Source organism: Rhizophagus irregularis, chromosome 22 (assembly GCF_026210795.1).
Source record: "Rhizophagus irregularis chromosome 22, complete sequence".
NCBI lineage: Eukaryota > Fungi > Glomeromycota > Glomeromycetes > Glomerales > Glomeraceae > Rhizophagus > Rhizophagus irregularis.
The window spans coordinates 684,819-703,294 of NC_089450.1; the positions used below are offsets into that span (position 1 = coordinate 684,819).

An 18,476-nucleotide genomic window follows, 5' to 3' on the forward strand; every position below is an offset into this window, starting at 1 on the left:
TCATTATTTCCTTATTATATGCTGTAATCCAATAAAAATCTTTTGTTATGTTGTTACGTTGCATTTTTGTCTTATTCCAATGAGTAATGCAAGAACTAAATTAGTTCAATCCCGCAATGATTGAAAAAAAAAAAAAGATCTAAATTTGTGATCAAGGTTTCACTACATGGATCATTGTTTTAATATAGTCGAAAAAAAAATTATATATATTTTCTTTTGTATTAATCCTTTTATGGTTAAATGATATTATTTATCGGAAAATCGAACTTCCATAGGATAAAATTACGGTGTTTACAAAAAAAAAGAAAAAATGTCAATCACGCGAAACGAAAAAAAAAAAGAAGAAAGAAAAAAAAAAAATCAATTCAGTTTGCCATATTATTTTGCCATGTATGCAATGCGGGAATACTTTAATTTTCTTGTGATCGTGAAGTTTTTAAAATCTTTCGCAGATCTGTTTATAAAAATTTCTTAGATATGTTTCTTATATATCTTAGATATCTTTTTTAAAATTTTTTTATTCTTTATTTACTTTAAATAAAAAAAAAACTAGAAATTTTTCTTTAAAAAAAAATATACAAATTTATCATGTAATTTCATTGTTTTTAATGATTTTTTTTTTTGTTGTTAAAAGGAAAATCTTAAAATGAGTTTGGAATTCATATTCTAACGTAAAAAAATAAGAATTCTAAGGGAAATAATATAATAATAATATAATTAAAAATATATACATTCATTGCTTAAGCCAGCCCTGAAATTTCTAAGAATTCAGGTAATGATAAAGTAATAATAGTAATAAATAAAAAAGAAAAAAGGAAATAGATGAATATAAGGTAATATAGGTAAGAACCGGGAAAAAAATTTTACATAGAAAAAGACTTAAATAAATACATGATTTTTTTTTTAAGAAAAAAAAATCGAATTTCATACGATTATGTTTTATTTTTACAAGGAAGGAGAGTTGTTAAAACCCTTAAAAAAACTTATATATTTTTGTGATTGAATCAGGATCGGATTATGTCCTGATCTCAAAACTTCTCATTTCATGTAGATAAAATGTCTTTAATAGGGATAGAAGATTAATCCACCATAATAATAATAATACAAGTGATTTAAACAATAATAGTAATAAATCCAACAATTAAAATTACGTTTCATACTGAAATTTACTACGCCCAGCGTATTCCCAGCAAATAATAAATAAATTATTCTAAAGGCGAGTAATTAAAGTTTTTTTTTTTTTGGATTTGATGATGATCAGATTAATTATATTTACAATCGCCTAATAATATTTTTTAAAAAAAAAGAAAAATTTTTTAATAAGTAAGAATCCTTTATATTAAAAAAAGAATTTTTTTTTTAAAAAAAATAAAATATTAAAGAATTCTTACCAAATTAACAAGTAACTGTTCGACGACATTGTTGTAACTTGGATGGAATTCCAGATGAAAGACCGGAAGGAATACCGGTTGTAATAGTTGGATGAATATTTGCTGGTGGAGGTGTGTGGGGTCGAGAAGGGATATTAGAGCAACAACTTCCTGTTCTTGGTCTTTGTTTTTTATTTAGTGATGATGCTAAAGAATTATTTTGAATTGAATTAACAGAATTTGATTGATAATGATTTCCTGAAGGAGTATTAGATCTAGAGGGTAAATGAGAAGCTTTTGGTGAAGTAGGATTCTTTGTTGGAATGTGACTTGACAATGAATTTGGTGGTGAAATCGCTCCTGAAGGGGTTACATTTCTTGAAGTTGGAATAGAAACTGGCGTCCATGGTCTACTGATCGTTTTTGAAGGTGATATGAGACCATCAGTTGGACTAGGTGATTTTGATGAGATAGATTTTGCACTTTGTCTCATCGGTCTCATTGGTAATTGAGATTCTGTTGGAATCTTCATATTTATCGCTTTTTGGCAATCAGATTTCATATTTTCGACAAGTTTTAAGATACGTTCGTATATAATTTCTTCTTCTTTGTTTATATTCGATATTACATCCGATATATCATCCGATATATCTTCATTGGTGGTATTATTTAAAACTTTTTCATCTTTCTCTATGTTCTTTAAAGAGGAAACTTCCTTTTCAGGACTTTTCACACTTATATGTGCTATGGTTTGTTTCAACTTGTTACATTCCTCATTTGACTCTTTTAAAGAAGCCTCAAGTTCTGCAACACGTTTTTCTAACGCTGCTTTTGAGGTTCTTAATAACGTATTTTCTACTTCTATTGTCCTTAGTTCTAAAGAGTTAAGTCTTTTTTCTCTTTTCTCATCGGCTCGTACTTCTTCTGAAAGTGGATGTGCCATTTTTTTTTTTAAAAAAAAACAAATAAAATAGTATCTATTATATGATAAGTAAGAATTTGAATTATGAAATATTTACAAATATAACAAAATAAAAAAAAAAAAAAGTTTTTTTAATTTTTTTTTATAAAAAAAATAAAATGTTTGAAATATATAATTTTTCGTGAGTGAGTTTGCCGCGAAGGTCTACAACGCGGGTTCTCTCGTTGAGTTTGACTTTTTATTAGATTTTAAGTGCACTGCACAAAGTTACGCATAATAAGTGGCAACGGGAGAGTTCCCCTACTTGGTGTAGCTGAAAAATCTTCTTTGTTTTTTTTTTGGTTTCTAATAGGTCACATGAAACTATATAAAATGGATCCGCGCGACACTGCATTTGTTCTTGCACAAGATAAAAAAAAATATATGCACTGTAAATTCTTCTCTATAAATAAAAAAACCCTTTTCTTACTTTAAATCAAGCCACTAACTTAAATTTCTTACATTATCAATAATTATGGTATTTATGGTATTTGTTTATTAACCCATTTCCAAAATCAAATTTTTTTAATGTAATGTAAAATAAAAAAATCTTACATTCAAAAAGTCGAGAAGTAGAAGTTAAGTTGATCAAACGTTTCCTTCCTCTTTCGCTTTAAAGGTTTCACAATTCATTTAATTTATAATTCATTTAAACTAATTAAGGTAATATTATACATTATTGTAACTTATATAAAATATTATATAATTTTTCTTTTTTATTATTTTTTTTGCCCCACATTTGAAATTTATATTGGCAAAAAAAAAAAAAAAAAAAAAAGGTTAAAAAATTTGGAAATAAATTAATTTATTCATCTTTGGGTTGGTAAAAAAAAAGATTATATAGTAAACCGTAAATGGTTGTAAATATTTGGTAAATATTTAAGGTAAAATATTATAAATGTAGTGTGTTATTAATCCATTATTGGGAGAAATATTTATTTTAGTGTAAATATGTAAATAATAAATTTTTTAAACTTCTTCATTATATAATTTTTTTTTTTATTTTTTTTGAAATCTTTTCCGTGTATGACAAATAATAATATAATAATCCCTAAATCTCAAAACTCATTTTAGATACTAGTCGTGCATTTATGACTTTAACTGCGTAAAGTATGTGCTGTCTGTTCTCAAAATTAATTAACTGATCTTGTCACTTTTTACAACATAGCCATTACTATATTTGTCATTGGTAAGAATGGAAATTATGAGATTATTCAATTATATGATCTGGTGATAAATCACCCTATCTGATAGATTCTGCAGTGATAAAGTGTTCACATGTGCTTTTGGGCGTCCTGGCGTTTTTTTTCAATTTGTACAACCTTTCATTTTGGTAATGAACTACTTACCACATTTCTTTGGGGCACTGATTCTTTTTTTCCATCCAAATATTCTGCTTTTTTGTAATAGGAAGAAGAAATACAAAATGCAACGAGTCCAAGAAGAAGAGTCTCACGTTGGGTATACTCCTCCTCCTCCTTATACTTTGGTCGACCAACATACCCATAATTGCAATAGCAATAATAATATTATTAATAATAATACCAACAATAATAATAATCCGGTAAGAGTACAGTATATATAATAAAAAAAGATAGTAATATCTAGAGGACACCCTTTTTTTTTATATATATCTTAAATCATACTCTTAAATCATAACAAAAAAAAAAACTTTTTTATCATGTTAAAATAATAAATCTTTTTTATTTGTTATCAAGACTCAACAACAGTATCACTCCCAAAACCCTTACCCTGCCACTGTCATCCCTCCAGACGCTGATTTTCGTCTTGCTCAAAAACTTCAAGATGAAGAATATGCTCAAGCTCAAGCTCATTGGGTAGATACAAACCCGCAGCAAGATTATTATTCAAATGTTCGTTCTGGAGAAACATCCATTAGCACCAATTTACCTAGAGCTCCAATGCCACCAATACCTGAACATTATCAATATAATCATTATCAATCATATCAAAGTGAACAAAATTATCAACATTCAGGTGAATCGCAATATCCAATAGTTTACGCTTCACCAAATCAACCACCATTACCATATCAAACTTCCCCATATGCAAATAATTGTGCAAGTAATGGAGTTAACGGACAGGCGTGTTACGGGAGTATGAATCAAGGTAAGATCTAAATTATTGATTATTTCAACACATTGATTTTAAACCATTGATTTAACATGATTAATATTTGATCCAAAACGTTGATCTATCATGATTTAATTTATTAATTTTATTAGGATATTATCATTCATCACAATCACATCCATTCTACAACGCTCCTTATCACAATTATCAACAAATTCCTCAACGAGAAGTGGAGGAGGATAATTCAAGTTGTTTTTCTGGATTGTATGATCAGTTTTTTATTATTTCAGTTTGTGTGATAATAGTTTTATACATTTTAAAATATTATTATGATTTCGATTTTAATTTTGATACTTGAGAAGAATAATTAGTTGTTTAAGGGGAAAATGGGGTGTTTTTTTTTTTGTGAAAAATTATTATCAATATTGATTATTGGCTGGACAAATTTCTCACAATTGCTCTTTTTTTTCTCTCTTTTTTTTTCAATTCTTCGCCATTCTTCACCATTCTTCACCAATTGGGGTGGGATTATTATTGAAATCATCAGTGCTCTAGCGTCGCTCTTGTGCTATTGTTTCTCGTTGTACGATGAATAAAGAAACCCAGATCTGGATGCTCAATCTTTGCTTTATTTTTTTTCTTTTTCCTTTAATTTGTTTTCTTTTTTTTATTATAAAATTCTTCCGAGAACAATCGAAAACCTCAATTTGGCAAGTCATTTGTTATTATCATACTTGATTGTACATAACTTTTTCATTTAAAACCTCTTAATAGGAAAGAATATAAAAAACTCTTTGATTTAGAAAACTATTAATACTCGGGTAGTATGTAATATGTTTTCTATTTTAATTTATTTAATATGTAAAAATAAATAATAATAATTTACCTTGAAATAAAAAAAAAAAATCCTCTTTTTTTTTTTTGATTGTCGAATGACTTTATATAAATTTAAATGAGTGGGACAAGAGATTTTAAAGAAAACGTAAAGAATATTATACAATATATAATAAATATATTACATTATATCGTTTTTTTTTTTAATATCGATTATATATCAACTTAAAATATCATATATACATCGTTTCTTTTATTGATTAGTAGGATCTCTCCTTAATGCAAGTTTCGAAAGATAATGAATGAGTATGCATAACGAACAGGTTGTACGATTTCGGAGAAATACAACATTTAAATTTTATTCTTGGTAAATTTCTCGATAATGAAGAATCGATGAATTTTTTGAATTGTTCTGCGCGTTGAATATTTTGGTAAAGTTTCTCTCATCATGTGATTTAGATAAACGATTTTTAGATGATTTAGATGATTTAATTAAAAAAATTGTAATTATCGGTAATTGTTGGAAAATAAACAAAAAAGCATGAAAACGTGAATATTATGAATTACTACTTGATATAGTGAATCATAATTTAATTAAATTGACTCGAACCCCCCCTTATCTCGCCACTATGAAAAAAAACCTAGTTTGAAAGGTTCGCCACCTACATTAAAAAAGTTATATTATGTATATGTAAGTTTATTTAGGAAATAGTGATTGTTTCCGATGCATGAATGACATGATTTATTTATTATTTAATCAATACAGTTTTTTTTTTAAAATAACTTTCTTTTTTCAAAATCTGCCTGCAGGTAAGTAAATAAATAATTTTTTTTTTTTTCATATGAAATGATCTTTTTTTTAATGCAATATTACATTTTAGATGAGTAAGATGTTCGTCTGATCGCTTATTTATTTTAATTTAGTTTAGATATAAAAATTTTTTTTTTTTTTTTTTTTTAAACAAAGGCTAATGAAAACTAAAAAAGAAAATAAGATTTCGAACAATTCGAACAATATGAAAATAATTTAGTCATTCAAATAATAGCCTGATAGTAAGATAATAATTATAAGGGATAATAATAAAAAAAAATTTTTTTTTTTTTTTTTTCCGTAACCGTAAATTTCGTAATGATATGCGTGATAATTTTTTTTTATAATTGTGATAATTTTTTTTATTATAATAATGAATATAATGAATATAATATGAAAAGATGGAAATTTTCTCACTCTCTCACATTTCTCACACATTATTCACTTTTTTCTCTCCTTTTTTTTCCCATTCATCTTTTCTTCCATTCTTCTAATTCTTTATCTCATTTTTTTTTTCATCTCAATTAATTATTTTATCTCATTCTTCATCTCATTCTTTCGTCTTCAATCTTTTTTATCATCTTTTAATTCTTTTTAATCTCAATCATGTTTTTTTTTTTCTCATAAAGTCAATTTTTTTTTGAAAAAAATTGTGGCAAGGTAAAATAAGCCAATTTACCTTGCTTGGTATTTTAATTATATGTGTATACGTGTAATAAATACATTCAATTTAGATTTTTAAAGTTAATGTGGTATTTTTTATATATTTGGCATTTTTTTGTTATATTTGTTATATTTGGAATTTTGGGTAAGTATATTTGGTATTTGAAATATATTTGGGCATCCTGAGTGAATATATGAAATTTGAAATATATTTGTGTATTTGAAATATATTTGGTATTTGAAAATATATTTTGGACATCCTGAGTGAATATATATTTGGATATTTGAAATATATTTGGTATTTGAAATATTTGAATATATATTTGGTATTTTAAATATATATGCATTATTTGAAAAAAATAAAATAAAATAAAAAAGCAACAAAAAAAATTTTTAAGTTTAAAACAAATAAAACAAATAAATAAGCAAGAAAATACAAATACAGATAACAGATATGTAAAAAGAGAGAGAAATGTTTCAAAAAAATAAATAAATAAATAAATTTAATAATAATAATAATAATAAAAATAATAATTATAATAATGATAATTTAAAATTAGAAAAAGATTTCACACAAAAATTTAAAAAAAAATTTAAAATTTGAAACAAGTTATTGTTTTTTTTTTTGAAACAAAAAGGTGTAAAAAAAAAGTTTATTTTGGTGTAAGAGTGTAAAAAAGTGTAATATGTTGTTTATAAAAAAAAAATAAAGAGAGAATTGAATATTTTAATTGTAAAAAAGTCGAAATATCGAAAGAACTAATTGAAAATAATACTATTAAATTTTTATTACATTTAAATTACTGTAATACTATTAAATTTTTATTTTTTAATCAATCAATCACGTGTGCAGATTCAGATTGTTCAGATGAACATGTCCCAATTTTTTTTTTTTTAACGCGGGCCCAATTCGAAAACTAGAACGAAAAAGAATTTTTAAAGAATTCACATATGATAATGAACAAATAATTGTTTCAAAATAAGGACATACTATTCTATAAACAAATAAAAAAAAAAAGTATCCTATAATTATCTATAATTAATTAATTAATAAATAAGAATAATTTTTTCTTCCTTTTTTCTTCTTTTTTCTTTTTAAGGGAAAAGACACGTATTGCATAATTAAAAAAACTTTTAAAAAAATAGTAATAAAATTATTATTTTTTTTAATGGAAAATTTTAATTTATAATAAATTATAATAAATTATAATAAAAAAAAAAAAAACTTTTAATCACATGTTAATTACGATATTATAACGTCCGTGAGCAAAACTGTTTTTCCTAACGAAAAAAGATTTCACTTTTTTTTTTTTGTTTCACACGGAGTCCGTCCGTTCAAAAAAAAAAAAATCTAAACTAATCCCAATTAAAAAAAAATCCTGTTTATAAAATTTAATATATATATTTAACTTATTTTATATAATTTTTAACTTATTTTAAACTTATTATTAATTACTGTAATTAATTATTTGTTGTTTGTTATGCTTGAAAAAAAAAAATTTTTTTTTTTTTTCTTTCTATGAATATCGATTGGATCTCAACGAAAAAAAAAAAATAAAAAAAAATTTTTTTTTTTCTTTTTACTTTTTTATGATGTAATATTTTATTTTGTTATAAAATGAGCCCCGTTGTTATTTATCATGATACTTAAATGGGAAAAGAAAAGAAAAGAAATTCGGTTCACAAAATGGTTGTAATTTCCATTTTATCATAAAAAAAAATTAAAGTTTAAAAAATCCTTGAGCCTTTTTTTAGTCGTTTTTTTTTTAAAAAAAAAATTTTTCCTTGAGCCTTTTTTTAGTTCACATTTTTCAGCCCATTACCTAGATAAGTTATTATGAGTCATTTTAATATATAATTTCACTGCGGCGTAATCGTACCTTAAAAATAAAAACAAAAAGGTTTCATAAGGTTCATAAGATTCATAAACACAAAAGCAGGGTAAAAAAAAATAAAAAACAAAATAAAATAAAAACAAATAAGATAAATTCACGAATAAGAAAAGATTACTTTAAAAAAAATTTTTTTTTTTTGCTTTTTAATATTTGCTTTTTACATTACATTTGATTATTACATTTGATTATTACACTTGCTTAAAAATCAATCAAAATATCACGCGATGAATTTTTCCTTAAAAAACACGCGACATTTAAAGATGTAAAAACGTGTGTAATTAAAGAAAGTTCAAAGTTTTTGTTTCGATTTCGATTTTAGATTTTCGATTTTCGATTTTATTTATGATTATTATTATTTTTAAACAAAGAAATATTTTTTTCTCCGCAAAAAAAAAAAAATGTCAAGAATCATGGCAAATTCCGATTTAATACTTAGCCTTTACTTACATTACTTACTTACATTACTTACTTACATTTACTTACTTACATTTACTTACATTACTTACTTACATAAAACATAACATACCTTATACCTTTCGCCGTTAGGATGCAAAAGTACGGCAAAAAGTACTATTTACCTGCGCCTTTTCAACTTTTATGGGATAAACCAATAAGTATTCTAAATATAGTCATTTCTCATTATCATCATTCAAACAAATACATTTTTTTCTTGGTGCAAAGGCAAAAAAAAAAAAAAAAAAAGATAATATTAGTCATTGAAAATAGTTCTTATTAGTATTCATTCAAATTACTTTTCCAGCCTAAATGATTATTGATTTCCAACGAATTATAGAAAGAAAAGAAGAGATTAAAAAAGGAACACAATTGACGGAAATGCAGTCGAAATGCAAAGGGCAGAAGAATGCATAATGAAAGTCATTTATTTTAAAAGAAAGGGAAAGTTCTTTTTTTTATTAGGGCTAATATAAAATTGCTAATATAAAAATGCCAAGCCAATATAAAAGTATATAAAAGTATTAAAAAAATGCCAATATAAAAAAAAATATCAAGCCATCGATGAGCCACGCATTGGCCAACTCTTAATCTTTTTGAAAATTATGTTAGGTGTGTACGATAGTGTGATAAACACGGTTAAAATGATACCAGATAACGGATAATAGCGGGACAACAGGGAATAGGTAATATCGGAGTGCGGGACATAATAACATTAATAGCACATAATAGCGGGATAACAGGTAATAGCGGGATAACAGATAATAATAGCGGGACGGGACAACAGATAATATACCAGATAAATAAATTTAATAGCAGACAATAATAACGTTAACAGCCCTATAAAACAATAACAAGCTAACAGTCCAATAACAAGTAACAGTAATAGTCCAACAGCAAGTAATAATAGCAATAGTCCAACATCCAACAGCAAGTAATAATGGCAATAGTCCAACATCCAACAGCAAGTAATAATGGCAATAGTCCAACATCCAACAGGAAGCAACAAGTTAACAGTCCCCAATAACAACAGTCCTACTACTAATCTTTCAATAACAAACTACCTAGGTCCAAAAATTCTCCATTGAGCTACTTCTAAATGATTTAATGATCTATGTAAATTGGTATCAGCATTCTCAAAAGCCGTTTGTAAAATTTGCAATGGATCCCCATGACTAACTAATATCGCAATTATATGATGTTCTCGTTCAATCTCATTAACTACGTTACATATTCGTGATCTGACTTCTTCACAAGTTTCAACTTGTAATTCTTTATATTCATTTTCTAAAGTATAAGATTCATCCATTTTCCATACTTTAGAATAAGATTCTTTATCAGATTTTAATTCAAAAATTCCAAAATTACGTTCCATTAAATCATCATGAATAATAATTTCTGAATGAATTGATAAATTATTATTTGTTAATAATAATTCATTGAGTAAAATATTTGCAGTTTCAACAGTACGAATAAATGGGGATGAATAAATTTTAATATGAAATTTTTGTAATTTCTCAGAATTTTTGAATTTATCAAGTATATTATCATCATCTATTTCCTGATTTTGAAAATTATTAAAATAGTTTGATAAATCTCGTGAAGCCTAAAAATAAAAATAAAAAAAAACATGTTTAAAGTTTTCTTTTTTCCTAATTAGAAAAATGTTTGTTGTAACTTCCATTGTTATTATTTTGCATAAAAAAAGCAAAGGGCACGAATAAAAAAATAAATAAAATTAGGTAATTAAGAGGAATGTGATTATGCATTTTATAGCATAAATAAATGTAGGGTGGAATTCATACAATAATTATGCGATTACGAAACACTTTTTTTTTTTCAATAAAACCATTTTTGGACTTATTGTTTCACTATTTGAATGAGAAAAAAAGAGTTCATTGTTTCCACTATAACTTACATTTTTAACTTGTTCTTTACCAAATTCTGTTAATCCCCAACCTTTACCTTCACTAGAGTTGGAAGATGGAGAAGGAGGTCCTACTCCTTTAGAAGGTATTCCATTCTCCGGTCGGGATACTACAATTTTGGCAACATTTGCTTTAGATTGTCCATGTCTGAAAAGAATATAATGATTATTTAATTGTTCTAAAGAAAGTTTTGTTGGGGTCGATTTCATGTTTTTTTTGTTTATTCAAGAGAATGAAAATGTTTCGATAAATATATAGTTTATCATATCTTTATTAAGTATAATAAATAAAGGGTTTTTAATAAAATTAAAGTTTTTATTTATAAAATATTTATTTTGACATAAAAAAAAAATTGACATATAAAAATAACTAAAATAACTAAAATAACTAAAATAACTGTATAATAATAATATATATATATAATATATATTTATATATATAACTCTCATATTTTTTTCCGAGATATACAGCCCACGATAACGATTTTTTTTATTATTATGTAAACCATTCATGGTAAAATGGCAAAAAAAAATATTAATGGCTAAAAAGCCTTACTGCAAAATATGTATTAGTATGTGAAATTCGTAATAAAAACTGTTTAAGTAATTTTAAGTAATTTAAGTAATTTCAGGTGATATCCCTTAATACCACGAATCGATTTTTTATAAAGCGGGAAACACGTTTTCTTTTTTTTTTTAACTTTTACTTTGAATGGTTATTTTCTTTTTGCTTTTAAAAAGAATGAAAATGGATGGAAATTTTTTTTTTCTTTTCATTAACAATAATGCACGCACTGTTTTGTTACTTGTTTTGATCCAATAAATCCAATAACTAAAAAAAAAACGCCCAATTTTTTTTTCTCACAAGTATTTAAAAAGGTTTAACTTAATGAATTCGAATGAACCAATTTTAATGATTCGTTGAAAAAAAAAAAAGAAATCCTGTTTAATTTCTTGTCAGAATGTAACCGATAAGGTGAAAGATCGTCTATACATTTCCTCCTTTCTTTCTATTAAAGATAAACTTTAACATTTTTAATATTTAGGGAAAATAACCCGCCAAATCAGGAGAGAATATTACGCGTAATTTTATTTATCAATAGATTAGTATCACCACATTATTGTTTATTTCAAAAGGGTTCCGTGATTCTTTTTTCATCTCGCGTTTAATAAAATTTTTTCGATTATTTGTAACACCTGAGATATAAATAATAAACAATACTGCAAATTTGAACCAAAAATCTTGTTACCTTCAAGTTGGACCCTTAAATAAATATTGATAATAAGGATTGGGCTGTGTTAAACTTGTGTAATTTTAAGATTTTTAAGGAGGTTTTCGCCATATTATCCATATATTATTCGTGAATTATATATAATACCTTTTTATGACGTGGAAATTTTATATTTTTTCGGTTAGATTATTTTTATTCCGATGTTTTATTCCGATAATTTATTTCGATAAGATGTGATAATTTTTAAAAAAGTAAAAAAAGTAAATAAAATAAGGGGTAAAGTCCGAACCAAAACCGAAGAATTTTTTTGGGATGACGGTAATGACGACATGATGGACTTTGACGACATGATAAACTTTGATGGACATTAATGACAATGTAACTGTAACTGTAACTGTAACCGTATGTCTGTATATCTACGATGTCTAACGAACTACGAAGTCACGATATCGAATATCTACGATGTTCTACGATGTTCTACAATGTCATGATGTCACGGTTTTGCGATGATGTCACAAATGTTACAATAACGTCTACAAACCTACAAACAGTCTATAAACGTTTACAAACGTAACGTCAAACAACGTAACACGTCAAATACCTTGTAAAATTTGGAAATTTTTGGTGTAATAAATATTTTTTACCCCAACAAAAATAACAAAATAACGGAATAAATAACAAATAACGGGGCAAAATTGGCAAAATATTTTTTTTTAGGCCAGATTTTTAGCCCGACGATCAGATTTACAATATGAAGATTGAAGTAAAAAAGAAAAAAGAATTTGAGATTTTTTTAACCCCAGATCTACTTTTTTTGATCTACTTTTTAATGAAAATAACTAAACGAAGTGGAAAGATTTATATTTTATTGAACTTACGATATTTTTGATATTTTTTAAAAAAGAAAATAATCTACCAAGTAATGATCGATCCACAATCAATTGTAGATGATTAATCAATCTAATAATAATTAGATAATAAAATAATAATTTTTTTATTGAAAATTATTTTTAAAATTATTTTAGATTTTTTTTTTTTTGATTGTTTCTTGAATAATTGTTCTAATTAATCTTTTTTCGAAACTTTAAAAAACAATAAATAAATCCGTTACTTATGTTTTAATTCGTTTATGACTTTTATAAAAATGGGGAAATATTTTAAGTATATCATGGTACAAAAATTTAAAAGAACAATTAGGTTTAAAATTATTGCATTGTTTTTTTTAAAAAAAAAATTTAGGTTTTTTCGTTTTTTTTTTTTTTTTGATCTCCCGTGATCTTTTCTTGGGGTAATTTATTTATTTGTTTAATATAACCTTTTTTATTATTATGTTTTTACTAAATTAGAGTTTTAACTGGTAAACTTTCTTGTAAAATTTTATATAAAAACTCGTTTTTTTTAAATAAAAATAGTAATTATAGGTATATATAAAGGGGTCTAAAAAAAAATATAATTCTTTTTTTTAAAAAAGATTTTCTTAAAAAAAAAATAAAAAAAAAAATTGTTATTTTTTTATCTCCTTAGAAGAAAAAATTTTATTATTTCGTTCAAATAATATTGAAAAAAAGAGTTCTATTATATATCAACAACTGAAATATATATATAATAGTTCAATACCAATACCCAACTTTAGTCCCGAACTCCCAATACTAAATAATCCAATACCAAATAGTCCAATACCAATCAATATCCAATATATCCAATATATTCAATATATTCAATATATTCATCTCCTTTCGGTTTCCTTAACGTAGAATTATTTGTTAGACTTTTTGGATTTTAACATTGTTAACGAATTCTTTTTTAATCAAAAAAAGAATTATCATTTTTGATTAATTAATTTATTTATTATTATTATTTTCTTCTTTTGAGAAAAAAAAATAAAAAGAAATAACAATATTATATTGTTATTTTAAACGATTTTGGTTTAAATACCTTTTTTTTTTAAAAAAAAACTTTATTACTTTTTTTTTCCCTCTAAGATTTATGATAACCCCCTTTTTTTTCTAAAACAATAAGAATTTATCGACAAATTTGAATTATTTGAATTTCATTATTTATTGATAATCAATTAATAATCATCATCATATTAAGTCATATAAGGTTATTTTAAGAAATTTAAAGAAATTCTCTTCCCCCCGAAAAAAAAAAAAAAATTTTAAGACCATTCCTTTGATATAATAATAACAATAAGTAATATTTTTCCCGGATATTTTAAATAATTAGTAAGTATGGCAAAAAAAAATTATGGCTGAATGAAAAAAAGCAAGGGTTTTATTTATAAGTTTATATATAAGTTTATATATATGTTTATATATATGTTTATATATAAGGGGGTGATCTATTTATTACACATATTCCGCAGTAGAACAATTTTGTTTAACGGTAAAGTGTTGAAAAAGAAAATTCTTTTATTCTTGTTTGACTTGTTTGACATATTGTAGCTTAGATAACATAGATAAAGAAATCAACCACCAAAAAATTTACCAAAATATTCAAATATCAATAACAAAAATATTTGTTTTTAAAAGATCAAATGATTTTTGAATATATAAAACTAATTAAATAGTAAATTCAACAATCTGACATGTGAAATTCAATATTTTTCAGAACGAAACTTTAGTGAACTGTCATTTGTAGCTCATCTCCTTATTTATCATATTACGGTAAGACCCTCTAATGTTTAATCATTACACAATCTCATGTTAATACTTTTTAATTCGAATTTATTGCGCCTCTTTTTTATAAAAAATTTACATTTATAACCAAATGTTTTGCTTAAATAAAAAAGGGCGTTTTTTTTTTCTTTACTAAAATTAAAAAAAAAATTTAAATTTATCATTTTTATCATTCGAAAAAAAAAACCTTTCTTCTATTTTCTTTTTTATTATCAAAATATTTTTTTCAAAATATTTTTTTATTTTTCTTTTTTTTCTTTTTTTCTTAAAAAAAAAATAATCCCCCCTTATCCTTTTATATTTTTTGTTCTTTTTCGCTAAAAAACTAAAAAAAACTTTTTTCGTAAACTTCAATAAAACTAACGCAGTATGTATTTATTTATTTTTTTTTTTATAAATAACGATTTTGGGGGTTTTTTATGGGTTATTCAAAATATCCATTATAGCTATTATTATAAGCTATTATATCTGATATAAATAGATACGATTGATTATATCCTTTATATCCAACAAAGCAACCAATTAGTTTCAGCGCTTTCTGTTGTAAAACCTGCTTGAAAAAAAAAAGACCAACAAAAAAAAAAAAAAAAAATTTTAATATATTACCGTCTTAAAATTCTTTTTTTTTCCATTGAGTTCACTTTTTTTTTTTTCTTACACAAATGTTTCTTTATAATTATTTATCTAATATAGTATATTCCGATAACATCGAAAGATCTCGTAAACCAACTCAACCAATACCATCTCCTATACCACAACAACAACATCATCATCATCATCAACAACAATACTATTATTATAGTAGCAGTAAGCAAAAAAAATCAACAAATAATCATCATCAAAGTTTTTATTACGATTATCAAAAATTTCATAATAAATCTTCTTTTAATAAATCAAAATCTTCAACAAAATCTTCAAAATTCAATAATAATTATTATTATAATAACAATTATAAAATGCCTCCTTCAGCATATTCAAATTTCCATAATCATACTACTTCGGCTTATGCTGCTGCTACAATGAATTCTCCAAATAATAATAATTCTTCAAATAAAACTCCTCAAAATAGGAGAGTAATTGATAGTGAACATAGATATAAGATCGTTGATGATATTTGTGCTGAATCAAATTTATATAATATACTTGGTGTTGAAAGAACTTGTTCAACAGAAGAACTCAGAAGGGCTTATATTAGTGTAAGTAAAATTTTTTGAAAGTGTGAGGTTATATGGATGTGAGGTTATGAATGAATGTGAGGTTATGGATGTGAGGTTATGGATGTTAGGTTATGGATGTGATATTGTGGAGTAAATGTGGGAGGAAGGGGAAAATGAGGGAAGTGAAAAGCGAAGGAGGAGGGGAAAATGAAGGGAAATTGAATAATTGGAGTAGTAGAGTAGTGACTTACCAACATTGGTGTTGACGGATCACACGGTTCATACGGTTCATACGGTTCATACAGTTCAACATGGTTTATACTTTATACGGTTCACATAATTAACATAATTATACGATTGTACAACACACTCGGACCGTGCGGACCGTGCGGACCATATGGAACATACGGATCATACGGATCACACGGACCATACGGTTCATACTGTTCAACACCGCCACCATCACACGGTTCATATCACATCCCTATCACCACCACCACGTGGTTCATACCATAGTTTACACAACCACATGGTTCACGCACGTCATCAATTGATTTATTAATGTATGTCGATTTTTTTTTTCTATATATTATAGAGATCACGAATCTGTCACCCTGATAAATTCCCAGAATATCCAAAAGCAACCGAGGCTTTTCAAAGTTTGTACTAATCAACGAAATCATCAATCTTAATTTACTCTTTTTGGATCATAGAAACTAACCCGATTTTCTTTTACTATTAATTAGAGTTATCTTATTCTTATGAAACGTTAAACAAACCGTCCTCGCGCCGTGCTTACGATATATCGGGTACTAGTGAACTTGGTAACGTAAACGGTATGGGTGACGAAACATTACACAGCGTTTTATATCAAGTATGGAAATTTTTTTTTTAAAAAAAAATGTTGACTTCTTTCATCATTATGTTAATTAATTGTACCTTTTTTTTTTAGTTATTTTTGGAATTTATGGATGGTGATTTCGAAATGATCCGCGCCTTAGTTAGTGAGTATCTTTACTGAAAATTGATAACAGGACGAAATTACAAAGATGCTAATGTCACGTGCTTAATTATAGATGCCCTAAATGAAAATAATCCCGGACTTAACTTGGGAGATGATGCCATTGAAACTTTGGAAATTGCTTTCCGAAGAATGAGAGATTTACTTTTGGGTAAATAACCGGTCGCACTTGGACTTTTTTAACTTATCCTATAATTTCCTATAATACTAACTTTATTTTTTTAATTTATAATAGCTGGTAAAAAATACGTTAAAATTGTTCAATTTGAGCTTATTCGTTTGTACGAATTACAACAACAATTACGATCACTCTCATATTTTGACGTATTTGGTCGCTTGCGTTTAACCATGCAATTGACGAAAATATCACTGACTATACCGATGCTCATCGATAATGCTATGAAGGCAGAATCTGATGCATTAGGCAATAAAGGTACCCATAAAGGACTATTAGGTGATGGCGTGTCCAAAGTTATTTCTAGTTTAATAACAGTTTTGGAAGCGGGTGAACAATACGTATAAGATTATTTTTAGACAGCATGTAAAAAAAATAGGACGAGATGAAAATAGTTTATTTGCAATAATCACCCATATAAGATATATTTTACTTTATTATTATTATGATATATATATTTTTTTGGTATTTGGCATTACACACACACTTTTTTTATAATGTATCATTTTTCTTATAGACGTTTTGATAACGATAAGATTTTTGTTTTTTTTAATATATACAGAGTATATATATAATATATATATGAAAAAAAAAGAAATCAATTTAAAAAGTTATTAAGGCGATGGTTTTTCGAATTGAAGAATTTCCTTTCATTTTTAAATATTTTCTTCTAAAACAAAAAAAAAAAACCATATTTATTATATATTAATATTTTTTAACATCATATATATTCATATCCCCCTCCCACATCCACTTTTGTATTTAGTTTTTTTTCATTTTTATTATTAACGCGTGCGATGTTTATATAATATATTTTTTTTTATTTTCCTTTTTATCTATATATAATATCATTATTTTTTTTTAACTGGTATTACGAAGGCTTTTTTTTTTTTTTTAGATAATTAATATAACAAAAAAAAAATCCTTTGTAATATCACTTCGCACGCTTTAATTTTTATATACAAAAAAAAAAAAGGAAAAAAAGAAAAAAAAAATTTAAATAATTTTTGTCAAATATATAGTAAAGATTTATTATACATACTTGTAATATGTATACAAACCAATTAATAATGTTTTTTGTTTGAAAGTTTTGGTGAAATGTGGAAAATGGCTGAAAATACGAAATTACGTGTTTCAACTGTGTTTCATGAAATTCACTCATGAATTCATGGTGAATTAAATTAAAAGATCGTGCGCGGGAATTT

The 18,476-nt window shown here is 25.2% G+C and overlaps 4 protein-coding genes across 6 annotated transcripts; 2 read left to right on the forward strand and 2 right to left on the reverse strand.

Moving 5' to 3' along the window:
* Positions 1-1,241: 1,241 nt before the first annotated feature.
* OCT59_014401 (uncharacterized protein) lies at positions 1,242-2,597 on the reverse strand. The gene is made up of 2 exons (XM_066149990.1): positions 1,392-2,597; positions 1,242-1,282 (listed from the first exon to the last, which is right to left on the reverse strand). Exon 1 carries the CDS (start codon positions 2,311-2,313, stop codon positions 1,396-1,398), a length of 918 nt encoding a protein of 305 aa, XP_066002208.1. The 5' UTR covers positions 2,314-2,597; the 3' UTR covers positions 1,242-1,282; positions 1,392-1,395.
* A 1,095-nt stretch (positions 2,598-3,692) lies between these two features.
* OCT59_014402 (uncharacterized protein) lies at positions 3,693-5,318 on the forward strand. 2 transcript variants are annotated; one of them, XM_066149991.1, is made up of 4 exons: positions 3,693-3,895; positions 4,050-4,461; positions 4,578-4,689; positions 4,973-5,318. In XM_066149991.1, exons 1-4 carry the CDS (start codon positions 3,758-3,760, stop codon positions 5,019-5,021), a joined length of 711 nt encoding a protein of 236 aa, XP_066002209.1. In that variant the 5' UTR covers positions 3,693-3,757; the 3' UTR covers positions 5,022-5,318. The 2 variants fall into 2 exon arrangements, with proteins under 2 accessions (XP_066002209.1, XP_025164829.2); XM_025322982.2 differs by having other exon boundaries at positions 4,578-5,318.
* Positions 5,319-10,141: 4,823 nt separating this feature from the next.
* On the reverse strand, positions 10,142-11,218 carry OCT59_014403 (uncharacterized protein; the record flags this gene model as incomplete). Its single annotated transcript, XM_025322981.2, has 2 exons — positions 10,142-10,687; positions 11,000-11,218. The coding sequence occupies 2 exons, from the start codon at positions 11,216-11,218 to the stop codon at positions 10,142-10,144; spliced, it is 765 nt and encodes a 254-aa protein (XP_025164827.1).
* A 3,831-nt stretch (positions 11,219-15,049) lies between these two features.
* On the forward strand, positions 15,050-18,234 carry OCT59_014404 (uncharacterized protein). Of its 2 annotated transcripts, XM_066149992.1 has the most exons (7): positions 15,050-15,285; positions 15,612-16,114; positions 16,671-16,734; positions 16,822-16,949; positions 17,028-17,079; positions 17,152-17,247; positions 17,332-18,234. In XM_066149992.1, the coding sequence occupies exons 2-7, from the start codon at positions 15,875-15,877 to the stop codon at positions 17,616-17,618; spliced, it is 867 nt and encodes a 288-aa protein (XP_066002210.1). In that variant the 5' UTR covers positions 15,050-15,285; positions 15,612-15,874; the 3' UTR covers positions 17,619-18,234. The 2 variants fall into 2 exon arrangements, with proteins under 2 accessions (XP_066002210.1, XP_025164825.1); XM_025328864.2 differs by lacking the exon at positions 15,050-15,285 and having other exon boundaries at positions 15,573-16,114.
* Positions 18,235-18,476: the final 242 nt, after the last annotated feature.

Bases quoted from the DNA above. Each gene is read 5' to 3' on its own strand.
- OCT59_014401 (XM_066149990.1), bottom strand. From the start codon at position 2,313: ATGGCACATCCACTTTCAGAAGAAGTACGAGCCGATGAGAAAAGAGAA.
- OCT59_014402 (XM_025322982.2), top strand. From the start codon at position 3,758: ATGCAACGAGTCCAAGAAGAAGAGTCTCACGTTGGGTATACTCCTCCT. The intron at 3,896-4,049 runs GTAAGAGTACAG...TTTGTTATCAAG, and splicing joins CCAACAATAATAATAATCCG to ACTCAACAACAGTATCACTC. The intron at 4,462-4,577 runs GTAAGATCTAAA...TAATTTTATTAG, and splicing joins TTACGGGAGTATGAATCAAG to GATATTATCATTCATCACAA.
- OCT59_014404 (XM_025328864.2), top strand. From the start codon at position 15,581: ATGTTTCTTTATAATTATTTATCTAATATAGTATATTCCGATAACATC. The intron at 16,735-16,821 runs GTTTGTACTAAT...ACTATTAATTAG, and splicing joins AGCAACCGAGGCTTTTCAAA to AGTTATCTTATTCTTATGAA. The intron at 16,950-17,027 runs GTATGGAAATTT...TTTTTTTTTTAG, and splicing joins TACACAGCGTTTTATATCAA to TTATTTTTGGAATTTATGGA.